At 41.5% G+C, this 22,539-nt stretch overlaps 1 protein-coding gene across 5 annotated transcripts in view; it reads left to right on the forward strand.

Moving 5' to 3' along the window:
* The window catches only part of CACNA1G (calcium voltage-gated channel subunit alpha1 G), a 317,812-nt gene that overhangs the window by 157,550 nt on the left and 137,723 nt on the right, over positions 1 to 22,539 (forward strand). For all 5 annotated transcript variants that reach the window (XM_083148098.1, XM_083148097.1, XM_083148094.1 and 2 more), the window contains exons 7-8: positions 10,410 to 10,502; positions 21,590 to 22,385. In XM_083148098.1, coding sequence (XP_083004224.1) covers positions 10,410 to 10,502; positions 21,590 to 22,385 — 889 coding nt within the window. The remainder of the gene's footprint in view (positions 1 to 10,409; positions 10,503 to 21,589; positions 22,386 to 22,539) is intronic.

A 22,539-nucleotide genomic window follows, 5' to 3' on the forward strand; every position in this document is an offset into this window, starting at 1 on the left:
TGAATCAATCATTAAGGCAGCAGGTATATAATGGGCTTCCGGGGACCTGCCAGGTTGGTCCTGATGAAGCTCTGTTTGCGAAGTGTACACTGACCTAACCCTCAGTGTGTTATTCCCTCTTCCCCTCCCCACTTATACTGCATTTTGATTGTGTCTAGTTAAATTTTTAGACCGAGTGAATGCCAGTCTCCACTGGGCTCACTAATTGTCTCAGGCTGCAGCGTGAGACGTCTGTGCTGCAGCTTGCTGTTTTACAGAGCTGGTGTTAAGTCGGACGGCGTTGTATTTGGCACGCCGCCGCTCACCATAGTCTCTGTTTACTTTTGCCGCTACCTTGTATTTATTAGGAGCAGGCTATAAGACGGACAGCGTTGTACTTGACACGCTGCCGCCTGCCTTGCTCGCTGTGTATGAGCTTCCGCCTTACCTTCTAGAGCGGGCAATAACTCGGACGGCGCTGTATTTGACACGCCCCCGCATGCCTTAGCTCTTGAAGGGTTAACCACCAGTGTATCATCTCTATACCCCCGGCTAACACGGGGTGCCAGAGGAGTGGCAGTCCTCATTGGCTACCGCAGGCTGGGGAGATCTGCAGTCCCAATTGTATGGTGATTGCTCAGACACTGGTGTGCTTTTTGGAGGGGCCTCTGTAACTCCCTAATTAATACCACACTATCTGGGATTAATTGGTATATTGGTTACACAGTTTCCAAGCCATAGTGCTTAAGGTGATAGGCATTTCCAGATTTCTGGACACAACTCCAATCTGACAGGGCACATATAGTAAAGCATGTTGTACTCCCACAATACTAGTACTCACTGCCTGTCAGCACGGTTCTAATTAAAAAAGAAACACCGTTTGCAAACTCTTAAAGGGGACCACAGGGGAATTGGGCCACACGGAGGGCCTTATTCGAGTTCACTCTTTCTGACAAAATCCTTCTTAGATGGACAAAACCATGTGCACTGCAGGGGGGGCAGATGTAACATGTACAGATAGAAATAGATTTGGTGATTTCTTAGTGATTCTTTGCAGGGTAAATACTGGCTGCTTTATTTTAACACTGCAATATAGATCTCACTTTGAAGTAAAACCCCACCCAAATCTAATTATCTCTGCACAAGTTACATCTGCCCCCCTGCAGTGCACATGGTTTTGTCCATCTAAGAAGGATTTTGTCTGAAAGAGTGAACTCGAATAAGGCCCTGAGTGAGGATAAATTCGCTTATCCTTTTTAATACACTGTCCGTGTTTTATGTTTCGCTGTTTTGTCTATATTTCGCCTCTTTGTCTTTTAATATAAGTTAATAAAAGCTAAATTTTATGCTATTTTTCTCATGAGGTGCACCACACAGAAAGACATTTCCTTTTCTCCTTTTTGCTTGAGCCTCGATCCATGTCCAGTGGTAGCACACCCTCTTCCTAAATATAAAGGAATAAATCTACTTCCATGAGGGTCCTGTCTGAAATACATTTGTAAATAAACCTGTGCGACTGACCGTCCTTTCCCCCTGTCCCCCCAAAAAACCGAGACTTCTATCTCCCTGCCTGCCACCGCCCTAAGACTCCCTGCGGCGCCCGCCGCAGGAGCTCAAATTCGCCAGTCAGGGGCAGCGAGCCCCTGACTCGTTGAATACCGGAGCTGGCGAGGCTCCGGAACGCAGCGAGTAGTGGCGAATGTGCAGGGAATCCTAAACAGGATTCGCTGCACGTCGCCGGTATTCACATTGAATACCGCCCAATGGGCGGTATTCAATGAGGCAGATTTGCCAAGTTTTATGGCGAATCTGTGATTTTTTTCGTGTGTGTCGGCGATTTTTGGAGCTCCAAAAGCGAATCACCCTATTCAATGAGCTATATTCGCCGATGGCGACCGGCGAATGAAGGACAATTCGCCATATGTTATTCGCTGCAAATCGCCGGGCTTTGTCAATAGGATTTTTCATTGGGATTCGCCAGGATTCGCCATGATTCGCCAATAGTGTATTCAATGAGAAGTTGGCGAATCTATTTCTTGATTCTTATCGCCGTTCTTCACCGAGTTTCCCTCGTCATCTTTTTATGGTGAACTTTTATATGAACTTCTGAAATAATTGGTTTTAAGTGTTCAATTTAACTCTGCAAGTGTAATCTAATATTATTTGCTGCCCTTGTGTGATTTTATGGTTGTAGAAGTGCTATATAAATATATATTTAATTTTTTCTGGTATTTTTTTTTCTCCCACAATGCATTGTTATTACCCATGATTCACCTCAATTACCCATGAATCTCCTCCCCCCCTCACTCCTTCGTTTGGCCTTTGAGGAAATTACACAGCTTTTGCAGTCTGCTGTATTGGAATCGTTTTTTTCAGGGTAATTTGCATTTTTTTTGCATTTCACTGCAATTTCTTAAACACTGACTACAGTAATGGAGCTGTTTAGGGATACGGCGGATTGGCTGAGATTCGCCGTTAGGGGCGGCGAATCTCAGCCACGTTGAATAGGGTGACTCGGCGAGTCCCGGCGAATCCCCATGCATGGCGAATCACCGCAAAAAAGCCGGCGAATTGATGGCGGATCTAAAAACAGTATCGCCGTGACTGGCGATAAAAGTAATTGAATACCGCCCAATGCATAATAGCACCTAGTACTTAATGCAAACCATGTTTTTTTGTTTGTTTTTTTAGACAACTATACAATGCAAACTCTCAAAATTCTGATGTTTTAACAATGCAGGTTGTTTGCTTTTCTGGTACTTTATAGTAAAAAAATTGTGCCTTTTTAATGCAGCCATATCAGATCTATGTTAATCATTCAGACCTTCCTCCTCTTATCCTTTGATGGCTTTATTACAGAGAACCCAAATATATGTTGGCTTTATAATGCAGACAAACCATCCTCAAATCTCTGTTGGTGACAAAATAGACCCCAGCTTCCTGCATTGGGATTGGTAGATATTCCCACACATCTGCTAATCAGTGTCTGGGGACCTCCTGACATGCTGTTTGTTCAATGACTCCACTATCCAACACTCAGGTTGCTTCTAGCTGTCTGCTGGGTCTGACAACTTAATAACAGTGTGCATGCTGCTGACAGCAGTGAAGCAGGTTCTCCAGCTGCTCCACACGGATGCTTATTGCAATCATGAAGTGCCTGGGTGCAGGCAGCCTGGCCCAAAGTTGATTTTGTCTAGGTGAACAAATGAACACTGCTCCTCGGCTCAGCTTGTTCCTGAAGCTATCGTTATTTTTTTTTTTTTTTCAAGACATTAGACATTGTAAAACTTAATCTAACATTCCCCAAACCAAACTACAGTAAACTATAAAAAAGCAAAAACTTTACCTAACTATATTTCTTACTCTGTAATGGAGGTTGCCAAAATTAGGAGAAGCAACATTACATCAAGTCCCACAACAGTGATGAGGGTGTATTAGAAACAGATTATTTGAGCAGGAGAAAAGATAAGAAGGAAATATTTGATGAAGGGATTGTATTATATCTGGCACATGGTACAGTTTGCAGACAGCTGCACGAAACTGTATTTACCATCGCTGGCATGAGTGCTGTTGAATACCACCAAACAGGGATCCATATTAACAGGGGTGTAATTAGGACTTGTTGGGCCCGATAGCAAACCCCCCCCCCATTGTCTACAATAAAGAGTGGGTGGAGTTAGAGGCAAAGAAGGAATCCCAGAATCAGAGGCATCTTCCTTAAATTTGGCTAAATGGCCATACTTAATGGATGTGTGGTACACTTGGCGTGAGATCAGCACTCCCATAATGCTTTTGCGGGTAGCTTCCTTACAGTGCAGTGGCCATGAGGATCTCCAACCTGGTGTTCCCTTACTCATGGGACTTTATTTTCTTCAATCAGCTGGCACCTTATGCATATTGGCCTTAGATCTACGAGCAAGGGTTTTAGAGTGAGTGGGTTTTAGGGTGTTTAGCCTTCTGCTGGGTACTGTTCTATCTCACCATCCCACGGTGCCTTTCAGCCTCTTGTGCTGCACAGAAAAGAGGAGTGAAGGGTGTCTTCTACCCTGCTGCTGTGCTTTTGCAGTCTTCCCTGATCTCATACCTGCTGGAGCGAAATTACACCTCACCTTGAACATGTAGGAGAGAAAAGGGGAGGGGAAGACAGGGGAAACCAGGATTGAGAGTAGACTGGGAAGGGGAAAGATCTGGTGAGGGGAGGGGTAGAGCAAGGGTTCTGATAGCATTGTGTAGCACCCCCTCTCCCGCAGTGGTAGGTCTCTCAGCACACAAGCACCTGCCTCCAGTTCTCTGGTGCTGGCCAGCAGCTTTTCCTGTACTCCGGCGCCGGCCACTGTGCTCGCTTCATCTACGGCTGCTGGGTTCCCCTGTGCACTGACTGCCAGGTCCTCCTGTGCTCTGGTGCCAGCTGCTGGGCTCTCTCGTTCTCAGGCCTCCAGATTCTTCTGTGCTCTGCTGCAGGCCGACATTGGTGGTTCTCTTCATTGGCGCTGGTAGTCCTGGTTATTCTGCTCCCACCGCCACTGAAGGGGGGGGGGGGGGATAGGATGGTGGTTAAATATTTATTGTTGCTACTTTAAACAATGATAAGAAATTGTGTTTATAAGGTCTAAAACCCGATAATAAATATGCTTTTTACTGTTGATTATTGGATTCACTTGTTGTTGTCATTTGTGTGATAGAGTGGTACTGCAATGTATATGATACTAACAAAATCATACCATGCCTCAGTGTACTCTGTGTGGGTGGGACTTGCCTGCTCACTTTGGGTCCCATAGGTCTAATTGTTGAGCTTCTGTGCATTCCAGTTATGGCCTAGATTTAACTCCTTATGGGCGGAATTTAATTCAGCAGCATTTGCTGCCTGGCTTCTCCATAGTGCCTGGGTGCGGACATATCAGCCAACTTTGATTGCCCAGTATCCCAATTTTATGGGCATCTCTGTTTGAAAAAGTGCAAAACTTGAAATTTAGATGGAAAAGAGCAATATTTATGTAATTCATTAATACAAATATTACAATGCGAGTATAGGGTGAAGTTGCAATTTTTTACAACAAATGTTGACCACAAAGAGAAACAAATATCTGGACACAATGTAAGACACCTGTCCTGTGGACATAACCAAAACAGTTCTTCATTAGATTGCAACACCCCAGCAGGCAAAAGCTATACGAAACAAAACTTAAAGTGGTAAATTAATTTACCCAGGGAGTGCAAAAGAGTACGGTAATCACTTCAGATATGCATTTATATAAAATGTTAATGTATTCACTGTACATAGGCACATGTCAATAAAACAATGTTTCCCAATAAAAACAATTACATAATTTAATTTAATCAAAACTCTGTAATCAAGGAAGGCACATCTGGTAATCACTTCAGCATATACTTTAATTATTCTGATAGCTGTAGTCAGTGCTTTGATGTGAAATAATATTGAATGATGGTGTTCCAGTTCTCCAAGGTAGTGCTTTGCACGTAATAAATCCCTTTTGGGTGATACAGATAATGTGCAAATTGCAGGAGATAGATATGCAGGGGAGAACGCAGGATGGTATCCTGCTCAGCTGTGATGCACTATGTTCATTCATATTAATGCCTGAGTCTCAATGGCTGTGGGTAGCTGCGTGACAGTAGCTACTCAGATTATAGGGGATTTCTACATTTCCATTCTTCATTGTGCAAGACATCAATACCATTTAATATTATATATTACATAAAAAAAAACACAATATAACAGTTATCTATATTCCCCTAATTACTAAAAGTATATAGTAAAATTGGATTCCCTTTATTTATAAAACATAGAAATATACCACGGCATATAATAGATCTCAAGCAGCTATGTAGAATACACATGAAAGGGTTTATCTGGAGCTATGCATTATGCATTTTATATGCATTAAGCATAACTTGATCTCAAGTATAACACATCTCAGCAGCTGTTAAAGCGATATCGGCTCTATCTACCTAATCAAATACCTGGCTGGTAAATAGACATGTCTTTAGCTGAGAATACATAAAAAAAAATCCCCTGGACACTACTCTAAACCAGACATAAAGAAAAAGGGTAGCTCTCCAGCGCTGGTTGAATCCAATACAAGTTGGATCAGTATAGTCTTTGAGTCCGTACCCCAAAGGGACCACACTGACTTTGGTGTTGGTCCCTATATACAGGCAAAGGTATCTTTACGGATTCAATTTCAAGGTGATCGTATACACTCCTATCTAGACACGGGGGGATTACAACTGACCTTGTTGCAATTCCCTATATGCACATCACGGTTTCTTTAAAAGCTGCAATTTTTCTGTGACACGTACACTCTGTTTCAGATAGTACTGACCTGGTGGCAATGCCCTATGTTCATATAGGGGTTTCTTTTAGTGCGTCCCAGTCAACAAAATGAGTCCCCAGACCAAGGCAGCATGAATCCAAAATGTCCAAAATTTATTGCAGATAAAATTCCAATACGAATAAAAGGTAATTTTTTAAAAAATAAAGAGAGGGACCGAGAGCTCCAGATATAACCACCTAAAAAATCTAACTCATCCGGACTGAGATAGAGAATGGTGGGACCGATGGCAGGGGTCTGATCCTGAAGCTGTCCGTACCTCCCTCCTCACACACCAACGCGTTTCAAAGTTAAATCCTTCCTCAGGGCACCTTACCTTTTATTCGTATTGGAATTTTATCTGCAATAAATTTTGGACATTTTGGATTCATGCTGCCTTGGTCTGGGGACTCATTTTGCTGACTGAGACGCACTAAAAGAAACCCCTATATGAACATAGGGCATTGCCACCAGGTCAGTACTATCTGAAACAGAGTGTATGTGTCACAGAAAAATTGCAGCTTTTAAAGAAACCGTGATGTGCATATAGGGAATTGCAACAAGGTCAGTTGTAATCCCCCCGTGTCTAGATAGGAGTGTATACGATCACCTTGAAATTGAATCCGTAAAGATACCTTTGCCTGTATATAGGGACCAACACCAAGGTCAGTGTGGTCCCTTTGGGGTACGGACTCAAAGACACTACTGATCCAACTTGTATTGGATTCAACCAGCGCTGGAGAGCTACCCTTTTTCTTTATGTCTATGTTTAAATGTTAAGGAGTTGGTGCTCCTGGATAGCAATCCAGCTGCGGTTGTAGCGCTGTTTTACTGAGAATCCATCCTTGTATAAATTGTACTACTCTAAACCAGTACAAAAGATGCAATGCTATATGTACACAAACTGCAGGCGTCTCCATTACACATGTTTTACGTGATAAACCACTTGCGGCTGTTCCTGAGTAGTCTTAACTATTCTGAGTCATGTTCATGTTATTATTGAGAGACAACTCATCTGGAGGTACCCTAATCCTCCCACATGTCTGAAGGCGCTCTCTCCAAGGTACAGATCTCATGCATTACCTTGCTGTATTGTTGGCATTGAGTACAGCAAGATATTTTTTTGTGCATATATGTATATCAATTACATCCTAGCATTTAAACAATTTTTAACTGAACACAGTAATATTGCAATTTAAACTAGTACTCTAATGCCCTCTAGTGTCATGTTTATTCAATGGTTTTAGACCCTTAGTCATTTCCTAAAGTAAGTACCCTGAACTTTAGAATTATTGTGTGTAAAATGTTTTCACACAGCTGCAATCACACAGTTGCAAACACCAAACCAATTCTGAAACAAGGTGCATCCAGATGTAGAACACCTTTGTACCAGACATACATTAAACAACCAATTTTTTCACCATTTTAGTAACTTAATAGTAGTTACCACTTGTGGTTTGGTACATATTGCACTGCATTAGTGGTTGGGTACATTAGTTACAGCCAAAAAATGCAAAACATTCACTTGGGTCTCAAAAATCCAAAGACTAAATATAGTATAAAGAGCACTATAATGGAAACTACTGAGGAAGAGAGGGATCTATTTCAGGTGACTTAAAGGCAGGTAGACAATGTAACAAAGCAATGAAGAAGGCAAGTCAGATGCTTGGTTGCATAGGGAGAGGTACCAGCAGTAGAAAGAAAGAAGTAATAATGCCACTGTATAGGTCATTGGTACGACCTCATCTAGAGTACTGTGTTCAGTTCTGGAGGCCATATCTCCAGAAGGATATAAATACATTAGAGACTATACAAAGAAGGGCAACTAAAATGTTGCATGGCCAGGGGTGCCGAGAGAGGGGGGGAGCAGGTACAATTTACCCGGGCCCGGGCCTGTCAGGGGGGCCCTGGTCTGGACACAAAGGTTTTTTTAATTTGGTGGCAAGTCCACCGGGTCTGAGTGCACCAGAGTCAGCTGTTCAGCGGCGGCATTGGGAGTGCGGATGTGGGCAGACGTGGGGGCAGCAGCATCACAGAGGTCCTTCTGAGTGTTGTTCTGCTCTTTAAGTCCAGGGCCTGTTGAAAGCTAGCCACGTGACTTTGGAGTTTACCGTGGCTCGACAACAGGAGGATGCTTAGGGTAGGTAGTCCCTGGGCGCCGGGAGGAGCTGGGTCAGAGAGAGCCACCTCCCGCGGGAATACCACCCACTCCGCAGAATCCAGTCTGACCCTCTCCACATCCCAGCCGCCATCAGCAGCAGCAGGGGCTAGTGTCATGTCTCCAGCCTAGCAGTCCCAGACCTGGTTCCCCATCCATGTCCAGTTCACTGTGTTCCAAGGTGGAAGGTGGGTGGCTGGTTGCTCTGTGTCTGCCGCCTCCCTGCATGCTGCTGGGGCTCAGATGCAACTCTGGAAGTCAGCATGTACTGTAAATCCATGGCAACGAGCGTGTTACCCCTGGCAAAGCATGTAACCCATGGCAGAGCATGTAAACATACCCTCCAACATGACCCATTCCATTAGGTACAAAATGCTCTATTCCTGGACTTCCCTGCCAGTGGCAGTTACAGAGGTTGGACTCCAGCACAGTCCAAAATTCAAAGAGGGGGGTCACATCACCTGCCAGTGAGTCCAGGACAGTGATGTTTGGGGTTGTAGTATATGTGGCTCCATTTTTTGAATATTGGACTGTTCTGCAGCCCCACCTCTGTAACTGCCACTGGCAGGGAAGTCCAGAAACAGAGCATTTTGTACCTAATGGAATGGGTCATGTTGGAAGGTATGTGTAAATCCTTTGCAAAGATCATGTAACCCCTGGCAGAGCATGTAACCCATGGCAGAGCAGGTTAATCCCATGGCAAAGAGCATGTTAACCCCTGGCAGAGAATGTTAACCCCATGGCAAAGAGCATGTTAACCCCTGTCAGAGAATGTTAACCCCTGGCAGAGCAGGTTAATCCCATGGTAACGAGCATGTTAACCCCCTAATATGCAGAGCATGTTAACCCCTGGCAGAGCATGTAACTCCAGTCAGAGCATGTAACCCATGGCAGAACAGGTTAATCCCATGGCAAAGAGCATGTGAACCCCTGGCAGAGCAGGTTAATCCCATGGCAAAGAGTATGTTAACCCCTGGCAGAGCAGGTTAATCCCATGGCAACGAGCATGTTAACCCCCTAATATGCAGAGCATGTTAACCCCTGGCAGAGCATGTAACTCCAGTCAGAGCATGTAAACCATGGCAGAACAGGTCAATCCCATGGCAAAGAGCATGTTAACCCCTGGCAGAGAATGTTAACCCCTGGCAGAGCAGGTTAATCCCATGGCAATGAGCATGTTAACCCCCTAATATGCAATGAGCATTATGGTGTGTGGCATAACGTGTAATGAGAATTATGGCATGTGGTATAATATGTAATGGGTGTGTGACATGTGTAATCGGCATTACAGTGTAAATATTTGTATGTGTATCCACCTTGAAAGCAGTGAAGTAACAACGGGTCCGCAGAGTGTGCGGGAAGCTCCGTCCATGGGGGCCCCATGAAGTTCTTGTACCGGGGCCCAGAATTTCTCTTGGCAGCCCTGTGCATGGCCTACATCACAAAACGTTCCAGGAAAGACTAAAAAATCTTAATATGTATACTTTATTACTATTAAAATAATAGTTATCTTCCTGCATTATGTTGTTTTAGTCAGTTTTTTTAAGTTGATGATATTTAAAAATGCATTTATTTGCACATAGTTGAAATTAATTACTATTTCCGGTACTTGTGTAGTTTCACGGCTCGGTGGCTCGCTACGCTCACCACACTATTTAAAATCAACTCCATGCCAACATGGATAGTGGGGGTATGAACTATCCATGTTGGCATGGAGTTAAGTTACTTTTTTTAACATAGTTTGTGGCGAGCGTAGAACCCGGAAGTAGCACGGCGCCATGCTGGCGCCGTGAAACTACACAAGTACCCTATTTCCATTCCAAAGCACTTCAATAGCATATTGACTTACTATAAAAGAAAACTGACATACACATTATTGTGATTTTACTCTTGATGTCTTTGGTTAACTGACAATCCTTTTTATTTTTGTTTTATTTCAGGTGATAACTTTAGAAGGTTGGGTGGACATCATGTATTTTGTCATGGATGCTCACTCCTTTTACAACTTCATCTACTTTATTCTTCTAATTATCGTAAGTTTATCTTCAATTTTTGTGTTATTACGAGTTCCAGGAAGTTATTAAATGACTACCATACAGAGTAAAAGAAGTAATAAGAGTTAAGTGTGCCAGTAAAGAAGTTGTCCATGTGAACAAATCAGCTGCTCTGTATAATTTTACAGTATGCAAATTATAAATGTTACTTTACTGCTGATTGGTTGCCATGGGCCACTTCTCCACTGGCACACTCTTATGGCTGCTTCCTACATTTACCCCATAGTGTTCTCTCATTGCTAATATGACCAGGTTTAATGTACTCTAAATCCTTATGTACATGAGTATATTATACTCTTACTTCTAATTTAACTCCTAATTTAGGTGAGTATAATATAATCTTACTCCTAATGTGGGTTAGTATACTGTACTCCTACTCCTAATTTGGGTGAGTATAATGTACTCTTACTTCTAAAGTGGGTGTGTATAATGTACATTTAGTCCATATATGGGTGAGTATGATGCCCTATTACTCTTAACCTGAGTATAATGTATAATTTCCGGTACTTGTGTATTATCCGGGCACCCGATACATCGCATCGCATGCCACTACTTAAGTCATGCGATGTGATGCGATTGTACCCGATTTTGAGCCTTTCCCGGGAGGAGTGTACAATTTTAATATCGCGTCGCATCACATGTCTTAACTAGTGGCATGCGATGCGATGCGACTATAGCCGATAATACATTGTACAGGCACCCTGATGCCTGATTACAATGCTAAATGCACCCCCATACCCGATTTTTAATTGTACACCCACCCTGATGTGTGATAACTATGTGAAATGCCCCCCCCCCCCGAAGCGTGGCGAGCGCAGCGAGCCCGTGAGGGGAGGCGGTACGCGTCCTCCGACCTTTTCATACCCCCAATATCCACGTCGGCGTGGAGTTAATTCTATATAGTGTGGCGAGCGCAGCGAGCCACCGAGCCCGAAACGTGGCGAGCGGACACGTATTACTTCACATGTATTCCGCGTCCGCTCGCCACGCCTCGGGCTCGGCGGCTCGCTGCGCTCGCCACACTATATAAAATGAACTCCACGCCGACGTGGATAGTAGGGGAGGACGCATACCGCCACCCCTCGCAGGCTCGCTGCGCTCGCCACGCTTCAGGTTTGCGTTGATACTGGGGTGGCGTTAACAATGGGGGGGCCATTTAACATAGTAATCACCCATCAGGGTGGGTGTACAATCAAAAATCGGGTCTGGGGGGGCATTTAACATAAGAATCAGGCATCTGGGTGCCTGTGCGATAAAAAATCGGGTTCAATCGCGTCGCATCGCATGTGATATGATTGTTTGCTATGCAATGCGACACGATTTTTTAGCGTGCGCTGAAAAAATTGGGCTCCCGGATAATACACAAGTACCTTATTTTCTCCTAATGTGGGTAAATATAATATACTCCTGCTATTTACATGGTTGAGTGTAAAGTATTCTTACTCCTAATGTGGGGGGAGTATAATGTATTCATTCCTGATGTAACTGAGTATAATGTACTTTTCTTCAGTGGAAGACCCTTTATACTGTAGCTTCATATGCACAAAAATTCTGTAACCCAAATCTGTTTTAATAGATAATCATTAAAAAGGTTTATTATGTTAGCAACCATTAACAATTATAAATAACATACTTAATATAAATGTAAATATTATCAACAATATTTTTTTTGCCACTTTTTTGCTATGTAGAATATATTTCAAGAGAGTGAAAACCAATTTTTAACATAAATAAGTGCATCTGTGTAACATAAACATGAGTAATTTGACCCTTGTTGGGGGTAATGGAAGACCAAGCATAAAAGTTGGTGGCTAGGCAAATTGTGTCAATTTGTTGTTTCAATCCCCTTTCAAACTCTTATATTTTGTCAAGAGGTGGTAGCACACATTTGAGGAGGTACAGCTATACCTTTTTAGCAGACCCAAAGCTTCATAATTTGTACATGACACCCACCCATCTTGGTGCCCCTGGCCACATAAAATAGTAAGGAATTACCTTCTTGCCTCTCAGCCACTCTGTCAAATTGTAGTGCCATTAATTATTCCAATAAAGTTTGTCAATTTGTCGTTTTGGTGAGTGCCACAATTCTGATATCCATTTCATTTTGATTTTGCAGCATTGAATATCATTTGCTTTAGATATGTGCATGCACTTATATTTGTGGCTACTTTCATCCTCGTTTAGTTTATGCATGTCCCTTTCTGTACAGTATAACTTAACTATGAGGGGTGTGCAGTAGGTTTCCGGATGCAAAAAAAAAAAAAGTGTTTTATTTACAAAGAAAGTTAACATTACATTTTTTTTCAACATGCTCACCAGTGGAGTCTATGCAAAGTTGCATGTGCTCAAATCACTTGGCGAAGCAGCTGAACTAGTCTGAAGCAGATATATCTTCTACATGCTGGTCTCCACTGTCTCCACTATAGCTTTGGTTGACTAAAAATGATCCCGCACGTTCTTGCACTTGATTTGTGGGAACACAAAGAAGTTAAAGGTAGCCATTCATGGACAGTATGGCAGATGACTAAGGTATATTAATGGGCGAAAAAATGTACCACTTTCCTGGACTTGTGGACAGATACATTGTAATAATGGAGAAAGGCACCATGAGCATGAATTCTTGAATGGCACCTGGAAAGCTTCAAATACTTGCAGCAGACATTTGTTGGTGTACCAGTCCCCAGTAATGGCGTGCTGCTGCATGATTGGTACAGTAGCTACATGACAGTTATGGTATAAATTATAGATAGACTCCAGGTCGACATACTCAAGGTGGGTAGGATGACACCTTTAAATGGTTGACATACTCAAGGTCAACAAAAAAATTGACAGAAAGTCAACACAAGCAAAATGTCAACATATACATGGTCAAATGAGAGAAATACCCTTTCAATGCGCTAATTAATATCTGTCGGGGCAGCAACTCTATTAGTCCCCCCTGTTAGTGGGGGAAGTGGGAGAAATGGAAGAAAGAGAAACAGAGTGCGCCCCTATCATAAATTCCACCACCAGAAAGTAACCAATCAATGGAAATTCCAGTCAGATATTCACAATTAGCAATTTAATACAACATTTATTAAAAACATGTAGTTTTCATCTGTGTGTAGTATGGTTCATACAAAACAAGGAAATACACCCAACGCGTTTCGTCGATACGACTTCCTCAGGGGCAAAATTTCTATGGTGGTAGAGAAAACTTCATTAGCTAAATGATAGACTCAGTTAAAAATAGATGATTTAAAATAAGTGGACAGGTACATACCCGTGTGTTGGTGGGTAGTGAGAATATTCACTCCCTGTATGTAAACCTTCTAAAAGAGTCGGATCCTTTGAGGATCTTTAATGTTTAATGCACAGCTGCATCTAAAACATAGATAATTGATAGATAATTTATAAAGGAGGAGAGCAAGTGGAAGAAACAGAAAGCAGAAGACAAAAATGGGGTAAAGGGATAACCGGTGTAGATTAGGCACATACCAAGTTCCAACTGTATTAGATTATGGATCTTAGATAATGAAGATATCCTTCTAAAAAGTCGGATCCTTTGGGGATCTTTAATGTTTAATGCACAGCTGCATCTAAAATATAGATAATTAATATATAATTTATATCGGAGCTGGGCAAGTGAAAAACAACAGAAAGTAAAAGGGATAGTGACTCATGCAGATTTAGCACATACCAAGTTCCATCTGTATTCGTATATGGGTCCTAGATAATGCAGAGTGAGGAGTGTATTGTGTCCCTCGCATGACCTGCTTGCTCTCGTCATGCTTCAGGCACACTATTCTATTTTCATTCTATGTCCACTTGGATGGTAAATAATGAACCAAGTTGGTCTAATACCCCAAAAAGAATGAAAAACGTGTGTCAACCTTTTCAGTGTTGACCATGTCTATGTCGACCTTTTGCATGTGTTGCCCTTCTGTCAATGTTGACCTTGTATGTTGACCATTTAAATGTGTCGACCTACGCACTGCCAACCATTAGTGGTTGACCTAATGACAATCAATCATGACTCTAGATACCCTACATGATTTGGCCACAAAAACAGCCCCACGGAACCAACTATGTCTTCAGTGATGGCAGACACAGGTCGGCCACATTGCTCCTCGTCTTACAGGGACCATTTCTTAGACTAAAATTACATTCAAACACTGTTGTTCGGGATAGTGCTTCCTCCCCAAAAGCATCTCTGTCAGTCAAAACTCTCCTGGTTGCAGACCACTTTTGTAGTTGTTGGAGATCATGGCTCTCGAGTTGCTTCTATTGAGATCCATAACATGTTTGTGAAGGACAACAAAGGGATGATGAGACAGAAAAAAAGCAGCGCTGAAGGTCAGCTAGTGGGAAATATAGCTCGTGGTGACCCCGCACCACAAAAACACAATGTAACAAGGATATGTGTACTAGGCACATATAATTCGCTATATTCCCTCCTGCGAACCGAAAGATAAAAAACGGACAGGGACGTTCCTATCTCACTGGGAACGGTCCTCTTCTCCGCCGTTTAGAATGTTAAACCAGATAGGTAGTGGGTGTAGACACTTCCCCTTCACCAGAGAATTCTCTGGTGAAGGGGAAGTGTCTACACCCACTACCTATCTGGTTTAACATTCTAAATGGCGGAGAAGAGGACCGTTCCCAGTGAGATAGGAACGTCCCTGTCCGTTTTTTATCTTTCGGTTCGCAGGAGGAAATATAGCGAATTATATGTGTCTAGTACACATATCCTATGTTTGTGAAGGAAGTGAACATGCTGACTTCTTCTGTGTACAGTGTTGCCTATGTACCTTTCTGCTCTTTGACATTTCACAAGAATTTTAGTCATAGAGTATAGTCCACAATAATATAGTAAGATTGTGTCTACTCTACCCATGCACTGCATATATGGAAATTTATTGCATACCCCTCGTATTTGTTATTTGTTTCAATTACCACATGTGTTATCTTTAGACTATCATCAATTCATTTTTAAACAAAAACACATTTTTTTAATTCACAGGGAAAGGCTTTTTTTTACATTGGTTTTTCTGAACATTCAGTGTGTACTGCCATTTATTTAAAAACATGAATTAAGCACCATATTAGATGTAGCTATGGTTAAACTACACATCCCAGCATGCTTTGCCACAGTTTTAGCATTACTTACAGTAGCAGTAAAGTTATAGCAGGTCATATAGCAATATGGTATAGTTGTATGTATCGTTTTAGCAGGTTCAGAACAAACTTATATTTATACCACAGTGTGTATACTGTACCTGTTTGAATTTGTGACATTTGCTTTGTGCCCCCAAGAATACAAATATTAGCTTACATGTAGTCAATGCCATATAGCTCAAATAGGAAAGTCATCACAATGGGGTTTTTTTTTTTTTTTTTCAAATTCATATGATCAATTTATCAAAAGACTTAAAGATTGTAAAGATTGTTGTTATTATCAGTTCTGATAGCTTTTTGTATACAAATCGATTCATAGATACTAAATACATAAATAAGTTCCTAGATACTAAACAATATAAAACATATATACAGGTCCATAAATATTGGGACATCGATACAATTCTCATATTTTGGGCTCTATACACCACCACAATGGATTTGAAATGAACCAAACCAGATTTGAGGGTATTTATATCCAAATCAGGTGAACGGTGTAGGAATTACAACAGTTTCTATATGTGCCTCCCATCTTTTAAGGGTCCAAAAGTAATGGGACAAACTAAATAATCCTAAATCATATTTTCATTTTTTGAAACTTTGTTGCAAATCCTTTTCAGTCAATTACAGTCTGAAGTCTGGAATGCATAGACATCACCAGACGCTGGGTTTCATCCCCGGTGATGCTCTGCCAAGCCTCTAGTGCAAATGTCTTCAGTTCCTGCTTGTTCTTGGGGCATTTTCCCTTCAGTTTTGTCTTCATCAAGTGAAATGCATGCTTAATCGGATTCAGGTCAGGTGATTGACTTGGCCATTATATAACATTGCACTTCTTTGCCTTAAAAAAAACTCTTTGGTTAATTTGACAGTATGCTTCGAGCCATTGTCCATCTACACAGTGAAGCGCCATTCAATGAGTTCTGAAGCATTTGACTGAATATGAGCAGATAATATTGCCCAAAATATTTCAGAATTCATCCTGCTGATTTTGTCAGCAGTCACATTATCAATAAATACAAGGGAACCAGTTCCATTGGCAGCCATACCTGTCCATGCCATGAGAGCACCACCATGCTTCACTGATGAGGCTGTATGTTTTGGATCATGAGCAATTCATTTCCTTCTTCATACTCTTCTCTTCCCATCACTCTGGTACAAGTTTATCTTAGTCTCATCTGTCCATAGGATGTTGTTCCAGAACTGTAAAGGCTTTTTAGATGCTGTTTGGCAAACTCTAATCTGGTCTTCCTGTTTTTGAGGCTCACCAATGGTTTACATCTTGTGATGAATCCTCTATATTCAGTCTTGTGAAGTCTTCTCTTGATTGTGTGGACACATATACACCTACCTCCTGGAGAGTGTTCTTGATTAGGCCAACTGTAGTGAAGGGGTTTTTCTTCACCAGGGAAATAAATCTTCTGTCATCCACCACAGTTGTTTTCTGTGGTCTTATGGGTCCTTTAGTGTTGCTGAGCTCTCTGGTGCGTTCTTTATTTTTAAGAATGTTCCAAACAGTTGATTTGGCCACATCTAATGTTTTTGCTATCTCTCTGATGGGTTTGTTTTGATTTTTCAGCCTAATGTTGGCTTACTTCACTGATAGTGATAGCTCTTTGGATCTCATATTGAGAGTCGACAGCAACATATTCCAAAAGCAAATGTCACACCTGGAATCAACTCCAAACCTTTTACCTGCTTTGTTGATGATGAAATAATGAGGGAATAGCCCACCTCTGTCCATGAAATGGTTCGAGTCGATTGTCACATTACTTTTGGACCCTTAAAAAGTTGGAGACACATATGTAAACTGTTGTAATCCTGCACTGTTCACCTGATTTGGATGTAAATACCCTCAAATTAAAGTTGAAAGTTTGCAGTTAAAGAACATCTCATTTGGTTAATTTCAAATCCATTGTGGTGGTGTATATATCCCAAAATATGAGAATTGTGTCGATGTCCCAATATTTGTCCTTTAAGGTTATGTACAAATTGCAATTAAATATGAATTTAATTTGCATTTGCTTGGCATTAGGAATGTGCACGGAACGAATGTAATACTGCCCATGAGTGAGCAGGAACTTGAATAATCAGTGTTTCCATATTGTGGCACAGTATATGATTTAAAGCAAAAATGTTTGTATGGATTTCACCATTACACAAAGCAATCCTGTGTATGTCTGTAGTATCTGATCTTGGCAAGCAAAACTTTTTCCCACAAAAGCCAGGGAAGCTTGCGTGAGATAAGCTTAATACAAGATGAATGGGGCATAATCTTTGGTGGAAGGGAGTGGCATTGGATAAGAGGATGTATCCTTGCAGCATGCTTCCCCAACAAAACAAATACATAAAATCTAATCGCAACTGGATTGACAGGAAGTCGCTGTTTATGAGTGCTAACCTGACGTTTTCTGTGATTGTCATAAAAAAATGCAAACGTGCCGAAGGGACGGTTGTGAAAGGTTCAGAGTTCCACTCATTTGCATAGACTGGGAAAATCATTTGATAGTAAGTTAGTTGCGAATAAATTTAATTTCCAAACTTGCATAGGGCAGGTTTGTATCTGCGCTGCAACTATCTATTTGCATGACTCTACAAAATTGTCCATCAGTGATTAGGTCCTTACAAACTAGTGTAGACATTAGTTTGTAGTTTGAACATATACTTACCAATAGCAATAGTGTGAGAGCACATCGCACATTTCGCAGTGCATTTATTATTGGAGCTGCATAGAAAATCTTTACATTAAACCTCCCCATCCGTTCATGCCGGGTTCTGGATGACCTCAGGATTCCGACATTCAGTAGTCAGACATCAACATCCAGACTGTTAAATGCGTGACAGTCGCGATCCCTCATGGGATCACGACCCCCATAGAGGAAGAGTAGAACCTGTGGTGAGCGCAGCGAGCCACTGAGCCCACAAGGGGCTTCTATGCGCTTGCTCCGCTGTCGGAGTACCACAATCGGGATTCCGATGTTGGACTACTGACCGTCAGACACCTGACTGTTGGCCCGCTATGTCACACCTGTTCATGTCACATTGTAGCTTGCAGTGTAAACTCTCTGCAAGATACAGGCTAGATTCCATTTGTTCCACAAAACAGTTAATGGGAAAATGCACCTCATGCATTAAAGTTGGGCAACACTCATAGCACATCTTAATTTGAACTGAAACTGAGCCTAATGGAAGGAATACAAATATATATATTTAATTGAATGTCCATTCTTCTGTAGAACATACAGTAAGTGTCACTTTATTGTGTTATATTGTACTTGCATCAAGCATTTAAGGGTCAGAAAAATGCTATGCAGCCCCCACTAAATGCAACTTCTTCACACCTTGAATATAATTTACCAAAGTTTAATGGGTTATAATTACATGCAGATTCCTCCATCTTGGCCCACAATACCATAGCACTTCAACTTACAAAAGCATATATCATAGTACACATTTTTGCACTTTTGTAAATGATTTTGACAAAACTTAATTGTGGTGATATGCTACAAATTATTTTATTTGTTAATGTTAATGACCGCTACACTTACAATGCCATATTTTTTCAAAATAAAAAAGCATCTTGTAATGGTCACAAAATATATACAAACCTCTCAGTACATTGAAAACAAGATCTTACAATCTTGATGTTGTTTTTGAATATGTAGATGGATGCATATGAAAGTCTTAAGGCCCATACACACTGGGTGATTTTGAGCTGAAAGCAGTTCAGCTTTGCCATTTGAGCTGCTTTCAGCTCAAAAGCCACCCAGTGTATATGGCCCGGCATTGAGCACTGATGCCACATCACTGGCCACCACTAATCTGATGGTATTACCAGCAGATAACCAATTGGGTGGATGTCTTTAAATAGCCACCACTGCCCGTCTCCGCCACCTAACCGGCTGTTCGGACCTGTCAGAGGTCCCAGGATGGGTGGTCGGATGGCCAGCAGGTCCAACTACCTGCTCTGGTCCGATGCACACAGGACTGCGCATAGAATCCGAGGGAACATCAAACCAAGCCAATTTGGGCCAATTATCACAGCTCGATTGGTCTCAAACGGCCCAAATCGGCTCGGTGTATGGGTCCCCTTTAGTGTGTATGCACTGATTTTCAACACAATAACTTTCACCATTATTTCTTTGCATACACACTGGGCAAAAAAACACCCAGTGTGTATGGAACTTTATAAGTCACTCCATTTCTCCTTCAGTAGGGTTTCAAGTGCACTATGCAGACTTATGTACAGTAAATACCACTTTTGATCTGCTCCTGAAACTTCTGTGTACATACCAGTGAATACTGTATTACTATTGGAGTAGGAAACCTCATTTTCAAAAACATTGAGCCAAAGATTTCAAGCAAGAAAAACGACTGTTAAGATAATCTGTATGCAAACTTCCACCTATGTTGCTACTGTTACCGCACTCTACAGGTGGCCAAAATTCCATAATGTAATGTTTTAAGGGGTATTTATTGAATCCAATCAGCTTATTCCTTACAGTTTACAGGCTGTGTTTAAAAAAAATGACTATTAGGAGCTGATTGGTTTGCACTTTATATGTCACCATTTTATCTCTCTCCAAGCTTTGATAAACACCAACCTTAATGTTTTTATGTTTGTCTTGAGACACTCAGGGGTAAATTTCTAAAAATTTAAAGAGGTGATGTTGCCTATAGCAACCAACCAGATTCTGTTTATAATTTTTTAGGATACAATAGCAAAATGATAGTCAGAATCTTATAGGCTGCTATGGGCAACATCACCTCTCTTCACTTTTAGAAACTTTTGGGGGGATGAAATTCAATCTCTGCCAATATTTCCGACAAGGGAAATATCGGCAGTTCAGTATGCCATCCTGGCCAGGACTTGCCTGCTACAGAGGCGAATCTATATTGTAGGAAACGTCCATGGATTGTCGAATCCGCACCTATTTGTTTGACAAAACAGCTGCATTTTTGCCTATCCACGGACTTTCCGACACTGGACAGAAGGGAACATTGAAATCCGGCTGTCGAGTTACGGTCAAAAGAACTGAAAATGACCTGGAACCCCGGATGGAATACCCCCTTCATGGGTTATCTCAGGTTACTGGGAAAAAAACTTAGTAAAAATAGGAGTAGCTAACTGTAGGGAAAATTGGATACAGTGCTAGTTATTTTAATATGACCAAAAGAAAACCAGAATATTGAACAAACCTATTACATAATGTTGGATAATATTTCGGAATGTAAAGGTATGTAAAGGTTCATGAAAACTCACTAAAATAAACAGCCATTATCTGTGCCAGGTGCATTATAGCTGCAGGCCTTTCCCTCTAGAAGATCTGCATTTATGTTTACTCCTTGGTGAATGCATTCAAAAGTATTGATAATTAAACCGTTAGGCAAAGTTATCATACTGTATATTGTTCATTGATTCTAGGTCATATATCTATTGGAGAAACATAACTTCTAGTCTCTAGCATTTTCATCTCAATCCCTTCATAGTTTTTCATGCTGCAATACTGTCTACCAATAAGGAGCATCACCTCGTTGTGACATGAACATAAATGTAAGTAGGGTGTGCACAGTGTATAGTTCACCCTTCCATGGTATCTTCTCTAAAACATTAATACTGCTTTGGTACCACTTACTTCAGCAGTGCAAGACTCTACTCTACACAACTTTATCCCTTCTTATGCCAATGTTATAATTCCAGTGGCTAGTGAAAAGTCAAATTTTTTTATGTGCTCATAAGAGGGTAACGTAAACCATAGAAAAGGCAAAAATAAAAAATATATAGGATTATTTGGTGATATCACAATTTTTGTGGCTGTTATAAAACAATACAGTTATATTGCAATTGCTGTGGATATAAATTAACACTGACTATGTTATACTAATCTCAGAACTGGTTCAAATTTCTTTAGATTGGATCATTTTTCATGATCAACCTTTGTCTAGTGGTCATAGCTACTCAGTTTTCTGAAACTAAACAGCGGGAGAGCCAGCTTATGAAGGAACAGAGAGTCCGCTTCCTTTCCAATGCAAGCACATTAGCCAGCTTCTCTGAACCTGGCAGTTGTTATGATGAGCTTCTGAAGTATTTGGTGTATGTGACGCGTAAGGCAAGTAAGCGGCTTGTCCAGTTCTACAGAGCAGCAGTCTTTAAAGTTGGTTTCACATCTAGTCCTGCAGTGAAGAGCAACATTGAGAAACCGAAACGCATGCATAGGAGGAGAAGGTCTTCTGTGCACCATCTAATCCATCATCATCACCATCACCATCATCATTATCACCTGGGAAACGGGAGCCTGCGAGCACCACAGGCCAGCCCAGAGCTCAGCGAAGTGGAAACCAATTCTCCTCATAATGGAACTAGATTAATGCTATCGTTTGCAGGGGCGCAGACCTCCCCCATTGCTTCTGCCTCCAACACGCAATCCATTCACAGCATTTACCATGCCGATTGTCACCTTGAACCTTTACATTGTGTGCCCGTCTTTGCTCAGCCTGGTACAGTTCTGGCAAATCCAGAGGTTCTCCAAAGAAGTATTGTAGGAAATAAAAACTATCCTACTGTACACCCAAGTGTATCACCTGAAATACAGAAGAACACAGAACAAGGGGAAGTTGCAGAAAGTCCTGTGATCACAAGTGACACCAACATTTACACAGGGCCAGTATACAGTTCAATGAACAGGCTTCTAGAGACCCAGAGTACAGGTATGGCGTCTGTCTGGATGTCTGATGCTGTCTGTCTGAATGTTGGGTTGTAGTCCTAGAATGAACTATGTGTAGATAAAAGCTGTGGAGTGTTAAGCTGGTAAAAACTGAATGAGACTGTGCCTCACCTTAAAGGTGATTGGGTGCTTCTTTT

This window comes from Crinia signifera, chromosome 6, assembly GCF_055691185.1.
Source record: "Crinia signifera chromosome 6, ASM5569118v1, whole genome shotgun sequence".
Taxonomy (NCBI): Eukaryota; Metazoa; Chordata; class Amphibia; order Anura; family Myobatrachidae; genus Crinia; species Crinia signifera.